General features: G+C 37.1%; 1 protein-coding gene across 1 annotated transcript; it reads right to left on the bottom strand.

Annotated features, from left to right (window-relative positions):
• Window positions 1-1,225: 1,225 nt before the first annotated feature.
• Window positions 1,226-6,755, bottom strand: LOC121406518 (sialin-like). Its single transcript, XM_041597529.1, has 7 exons — window positions 6,636-6,755; window positions 5,902-5,997; window positions 4,964-5,085; window positions 4,085-4,240; window positions 3,001-3,133; window positions 2,256-2,497; window positions 1,226-1,865 (listed from the first exon to the last, which is right to left on the bottom strand). The coding sequence occupies exons 1-7, from the start codon at window positions 6,703-6,705 to the stop codon at window positions 1,638-1,640; spliced, it is 1,047 nt and encodes a 348-aa protein (XP_041453463.1). The 5' UTR covers window positions 6,706-6,755; the 3' UTR covers window positions 1,226-1,637.
• Between the last annotated feature and the right edge of the window lie 447 nt (window positions 6,756-7,202).

Below are 7,202 nucleotides of genomic sequence, written 5' to 3'. Positions count from 1 at the left end.
TGTCATTATTTTTGTGTTTTTGGCACCCTTATCACGTTACGTACGTAACGTGCCCTATCGTGAAAAAGACATCCTTTTTACGTGTTTTTTTGGTCGCGCATGGTATCCACTCGTCAATGTAAGTGGCCCCTCCGGGAGTACAGGCAACGGAAACATTGTCTTAAATGTTGTATAGGAACATTTCATCTTGCCATCTTGTTTTATTTTAAAAGTAGGTATAAGATAAGGGAAACATTTCAATAATTGAAACATTGTGTTCTTGAATGTTCTGATACCTTTGTGCTATTTTTATTTATTATTTTAACAGAATGCAACCGTTTGCATATTACTACATGGTATATAGAATTCAGAATCCAAATGTAGATAAAAAATGTTATCATTACTTGTATCGAATTTATATTACCACAGGGTTCATGTGAGATTAGTACGTAGAGAAACATGTGTACCAAACTAATAATAATAAACCGCTTTTATATAGCGCTTAATACATCGGAACGACAGGTGTTTAAGCGCTCTACAGATTATTACCCCGGTCATCGGATTGAATCAGTCATTTCCGCACACTATGTGTGCACATCCTCCACTCCCTGGATAGTATTCCTAAATGATAACTAAATGATTAAAACTTGACGTAGAAGGGCATACTTATGTATTTGGTATTCAATTGGGGTAAGCAAAGTTATAAGCAAAAACACCAACAGATTCATGTCACCCTCGGCAACACGTGATTTATGTTATACATTATGAAGAGAGATATTATACGGAGTATATGAATTCAAGATAACTTGACGTTATCATGTACATTGCTAATAATACCTAACTAATTTGCTATGGCGTATAAACCTGCTGGGTTATTACATGAAGCAATAAAATACAGATTAATATACACAGATTTCTTTCGTTTGCGGAATAATCTATCCAAGAGGATTTGACGTGTTTTGTGATTGGACACTTGTCTCTCTACTTTCGTTGCTCTCTTGTCTTTGGCTCTTTTCCTCTCTTGCATTCGCTCTCCTCCTCTGTCTCTCCCTGTCTCTGATGCCATATATACTTTATTTCAGCTCTCTCACATTCGCACACTTTCTTGAATCGCAACAACATTCCATGATTCAGTAATATGTACACCAAAATCCTATATACAAAACTTTATGCTGACTTGTAACAGTGAAGTTCGTTTTAAACATTCGTTTATGCAAAATATTATTTATTCTTGCATTCCGTTTTTCTTAAGTTTCATAACATTCGCTTATTTTCGCTTTTTCAACCCGTTAGTAACACGAAACTTAGTTGTCAACGGGTAAAGACATATTTGAGCGAATTGAGCCTGAAGATAAACATTCATTTATACTTCTACTCTTTGCAATCCTCACCGAGTAAAAGTTGGGTAATAAGAAAATGTCCGACGTCAGGTTTGTAGCCTTTAAAATGTCGATTTCTTTGAGCATTCAAAGTACGCATCCTGTGTAACATTACACAAAGAACAAGAACGTGAAGCAGTACTGTAGTCATATCAATTAAAACCGCTTTTATATAGTCCTTTTACAAGAAAACTTACAAAAGTGTAACTTTAAAAAAGACAATTATCTATATAACACATCTGCAGCACGTTGTATCCTCCCCTTTTCAAATATGCAGCTTTACAGACATTTTTCCCCAACAAGTGGGTCCTGAGTTGAAGACACAGACTCGTCGACGTTTTTATTTTTTATCAAGCTTGTCGATTCATCAATCACTGTATATGGTTGGTAGTCCTGTATGGCCCAATATTGAAGTTCCACTGTGCCGAAGATGACAAAAGTCAAGCCGCCGAAGCAATATATACCGGCGATGGACCACATCACCTTCTGCCATCCTGTAATATCGGTCTTGGTAAGAGAACGTTTATTAAAGAGAAGAATGATAGGAAAAATGAAAAGAGAGAGAGAGGGGGGTACATGATCACAGCAATTTACACTATTCTTATAGTTTGGCATCGTTGGCATAAGGGCTGATAAAGTATATCCCAAGTAACTTTTATTCCCTTTCTGACACAAACCCAATAAAACCACGTTTTCATTCAAAAGTATTAATATTGGCTTTTTACAAAAAATCCAATCTAGAAAACAAATGAATGAATGAATCCCCTTGAAAGTAATCCATATTTCAGAATCTGCAATTTTTTAAACAAGTTCCACCCTGATTCCCACATTTCAAGCTGATCAGCAATCTGCAACTAATAAGAACTACCTAGGTATTGATTGAGATTTGTCTCAAACCTGTATTTCTGTAAGAACGCCGACAATGTATGGTCCAACGATGCCCCCCAGTGTACCGGCCGTGTTCATCATCCCCATGGCAAAACCAGCAAACGGACCGGCGATGTCGAGTAAGGCCACGAAATGACCAGAGAAAGAGGCACCAACCCCGCCCATGGCAAGGGTCACAAACGTCACAGACAAGGCAGTGTTGCACCGCGAAAAACCAGCAAGGATAAGAAAGAGGGCACCCGATCCGAAACCTAAATGGTCAAAAATATTATGTGAAAAAAATGCATAAATATTGTTAACAAATATGTCAGGATATTACATCAATTCAATAGAAAAAAATTCCCCGTGTTACTGTAGGGCTACCGAGGACCGACGACACTTTCAAAAATACAGTGACGATTGAATGTGTTCCAGATCAGACAGGGCAGTGTTGATGATGTTCTTATGATGGATATAGTGGCGATTTATTTAATGAATCAGCTGATATTATTGATAGATTCCGAACTTAGGAGTTTCTACTCACAGAATTATCGCCCGAACAGGTAGGCATATATATTCATACAAAATTATTGTTTGGTTAGGCATGTTAGGGGTGACAATTTTACCTTTTTACCGAAAACAAGGCATCATAAATACGTCATTTACGCGAAGTGTGCTGCCAGAAAACAAATCGAAACAAAACAAGAATGTCCGATTCATTTAGTTTGTAAACATGGTAAAGGAGGGTTCAGAGCAACAGACACAGTATGCTTACCTATAAATGACATAAGTTTCCTCGATGCCTTTTTAGACAATATCTGCCGAGAGACGAGGCCATCGGATATAAAACTGATGACCAGCATGGTGAAAGATTGGAGGACATAAGGGAGAGCCGAATATACACCTGCCTTTTATATGAAATACAATAAAAAATGATAAAACCATTTATTAATTAAGATGTAATTGTCATATATGACGACAAGTGTATCCTAGAAATGCGACACATATTGTCCCTAATTTTCCTTATAGCGGCTGAATGTGTAATGTTTAAAATGACTTTAACAAAGTTAAACTCACATTGACTTTCCTGATTATTCAGAGCATTCATTATTAGAATTTCAGTGGTCGTAATTTGACTAAGTAAATTCCTTAAAAACTTGAAATAAACTTTGTACCCCTCCCTCATTCTTTTCGCTCTTATACTAGAACTCTCTTACACATATTCACGACCCTCTCACACACACACTCACTCCCGCACACCCTCACCCTCAAAATCTACATACACAAACCTTGACATACACCTTCACATATCCACACCAGTACAACCCACATACACAAACCTTGCCACACCCACACGTAACATAACAAAACTAGCACTAGGAGATTCCGTTTAGGGGATCCTTCTGTTCTGCATCGTTGCCAATAATCTGTAGATGAAATCGCCTACCAGAGGTCTCATGGCTCAGTGGATAAGTCTCTTGACTCTGAAACACAAGATCCAGGGTTCGATATTCCTTTGTAAATTTTGTAAGTGACTTTAATTTGTTATAGCAACAACAGAATTAACAAAAAACATATCTGTGATTTCCAAACCAACCGCAGCACTCGCATCGTCTGGCAAGGCGTTTATCAATATTCTACCTAGGAGGGGTAAATGGGTACCCAGATGAAAGGAATTCCTTGAATGCTCGAGCGCCCGATCAGGCAGTCAGAGTAGCCGTGATAAAGCAGTGGTAATAGTATGCAACGTTTATAAACATTGATGAATTGTTGCATAGTCTACTAATATTTCATTAATGGTCACTATTCATCAACTTATACAACACATGTACAACACATGGACAACACTGAAAACTTACCTGTTCTAGGGAAACCTGGAGTCCTTCACTGAAGTACAGTGGTAGGTTGACGAGGAGGGTAAATAACCCAAGTGTGTGCGGGAAATGGGTGAACACTTGGCACCACATAGCAGGGGACCTGATGATGTGTTTCCAAGGCACGGATGGTCTTAGTGTCTAGGGATAATACGAGAAGAATTGCAATTCTGCACGAAGGTGAGCTCTGGTTTGATTCAATAGTAATATGTAAAGTTAGTAGAAGTAGTAGTACTAAAAGTAGTAGAAGAAGAAAAATAATAGTAAAACAAAAAGTAGTAGAAGTAGCAGCAGCAGTAGGAGTGTACCATGCACACCTCTGAGAAGTAGTAGAAGTAGTGGCAGTTTTAGTATTAGAAGTAGTATAGTAGTAGTATAATAGTAGTAGTAGTAGTAGTATAGTAGTTGAAATAGAAGTAGTGGTATACTAGCAGTAGTAGTTTGTGTTGTTCTTATTGTAGTAGTCATGAGTAGCAGTTGTCATAATAGTAGTAGTAGCAGTAGTAGTTGCTGTTGTTGTAGTACTAGAATAGTTCTTGTTGTTGTAGTAGCCAGGAGAGTAGTAGTTGTCGTAGTAGTGGTAGTAGTAGTAGTAGTAGTAGTAGTAGTAGTAGTAGTAGTAGTAGTACTTGTAGTTGTAAAATTACTCTTACAAATTCGGAAGGCGCTAGCCCCTCCTTATGCCATACGTTGGATAGTGTGTCAAGGAGACCCGGACCTTATAGGACCTGTCAAGGGAATATTTACTTTGCACATTTAATAAGAGAGAATCTTGCATGATTCATACAATTTATATTGTATGATGGTTTACCATGAATATGCTTCTCTCTCTGTACCAGTATGGGTAAATGATGTGTGACCTACGTTAGAATGTCTAAGACCATCTTCGAGATATGCACGCTCTTCTGGGGATATCCAGGGATGTTCTCGTGGTGAACTGTAGGCAGCGAAGATCCATAACAAGAACCAAAGACATCCCATTGAACCTGTAAGCATGGTAAGATGTTATTATTTTTTGTCAACATAGTAATCAATGCACACACTAAATCAATGTACATTAAACACCTGAAGACCGAAGGCTTTTCAAGGGATCATCTAATAAACGAAAATTTGTTGACTAAATAAATTAAGCGGTTGTTAAGTGAAAATGCATCGTTCAAATGGTTTAACGGGTGAAAGTTCGACTCGCCTGTACTTCTCCTGTACCTGGTTAGACCAAACCAGTACATGTACGTCCAAGATTGTGTAAACCTTGTTCATTCAGTTGAATACAGACGAAGATTATTCCAGAAAGTATGTTTGATGACAGATCAACAAATAACCATCGCGACCACACCATTTCCTAATACGTTTTCCTTTCAAAATGTAAATCATTTTCTTATACACAGATGCATGACAAAAAAATATATAATCTTTCTTTACATTGCATTTTGTTCCCATTAAACGAGGCCATCTGATGAGCGTTTCATGAAGGGACATCAATGTCGGATGTTTTATTCACAAGTCCTGTTTTATCCAACAGTTGTCATAGTAACAGTGCTTCTCAGCCAAGTTTAATCAAGCAAAGTTGTCAGAACCGACAACTTGTCGGACAAAAATGTTGATGAAACGCTTTTTTGGATATTAGCTCTATTTTCAGAACTTGTGTCAGTAAAAATAATTTAAAAAAAAACCTCCACAGATGCGTTACAATTTTCTTCCATTTTTAGAATTGAAACAGCTCAAGCGGATCTTTACACCATACCTCTGTTTATTTTTATATTTCAACTTATTCCGTTTGAAAAAAAGTAGTTATCACAAACCGAATATATAGAATGGAAGAGGCCATCCACCTATCACGTTGAGGTTGATGAGATATCCTGTTAATGCATTACCCAAAACATTTCCAAAGTTGAAACCTGAGCAGTTTGGAAAATAAAAAAGTAGAATAACTCAAAAAACTTTCTATTGATGAAAGACAGGGGAAATTAAAATCTTTCTTTTAACAGATGATCGGTGATTGATTCATAATGCCTTAGTTTAAGTATCAAACTTATTCCATTTTATTATCTGAATATTTTTCTTTTCATTTCAATGATGAATTTTTGTATAATGATCATTTCTCATTTGAATTGCGCCAAAGCGCCATGGGTAATAAGTCAAGAGCGTTATCATTATCGTGCGTGTATCTGTTAAAGCTGTCTGAATGTTGATAGAAAATCTCAATTATATTCTAATTAAGAACATATTGACATGTACCTTAGATCCAATATTTCCTATTGCTAGTACTCTGCTCTTGGACATGATGTGACACAACAATACCAATAAGGACAAACTTGCAATATGGAGATGAGCGATTATGGATAAAATTTGATATTGATAGGATAATACAAGATGAAGAAAACGGGAGTGGCGTCAATGTCGACGACAACGATAAAGGTTGTAGATAATAGTAAAGTGAGATGGAATGAATACCATCGAGACCAAGGACATTTTTACCTAATTTCACTTATTATAAAGGAAAGAAATTTAAAGTATATAAAATTTCAATTTTTACCTACGACACCGATGACACCCAGACTGCTTCTCTCTTCCGGGTGTGCCCATTTAGACCACATGGCAAGCATACTAGGGAAAGAGACACCCTGAAAAATGAATCACATCGGATGCAACATGGTAATTGAAATTATGCAAATGGCGCTGGTTTTCTTATCTAAGCATGAAAATCAGGATCAATCAGGATACTTCAGGGGACCAGTGATCACTACTAGAGCATTTTAATTTAAAGAACCAATGCAGGTTCGTAATCTTAACTGCACGTCCAACCATTATTCAACAAAACAAATGTCTCTTTAAAAACGAAGAATATAAATGCACGATTTGACAACTTGTCAGACAACAAATGACATTCTCTTCTGGAGCCCGTTTCATAAAGATTTAACTATCATGAAAACAGAATGCAATTGGCTGTTGTTAACCCCTGATATCATGGTAGTTGCCATAGTTATAAATGTAAAATTTACAACTGTTGTAAGTCAGACACAGACCCAGGGGGATGCTTGTCCCTTTTTTAAGACAAATTCGCTCCGCGTACAGGCCTGACTCTGGATCCTTGTCGGTCAGT

This window comes from Lytechinus variegatus, chromosome 1 (genome assembly GCF_018143015.1).
Source record: "Lytechinus variegatus isolate NC3 chromosome 1, Lvar_3.0, whole genome shotgun sequence".
Lineage (NCBI taxonomy): Eukaryota > Metazoa > Echinodermata > Echinoidea > Temnopleuroida > Toxopneustidae > Lytechinus > Lytechinus variegatus.
This window is presented reverse-complemented; position numbering and strand designations above follow the sequence as displayed.

What these genes read in the sequence shown, in the direction of transcription:
- LOC121406518 (XM_041597529.1), bottom strand. Translation starts at nt 6,705, where the DNA reads ATGCTTGCCATGTGGTCTAAATGGGCACACCCGGAAGAGAGAAGCAGT. An exon ending in ATGGTCTTAGACATTCTAAC is followed by an intron (nt 4,241 to 4,963) that starts GTAGGTCACACA and finishes TATTATCCCTAG; the next exon opens with ACACTAAGACCATCCGTGCC. An exon ending in TCCAGGTTTCCCTAGAACAG is followed by an intron (nt 3,134 to 4,084) that starts GTAAGTTTTCAG and finishes TTCATATAAAAG; the next exon opens with GCAGGTGTATATTCGGCTCT.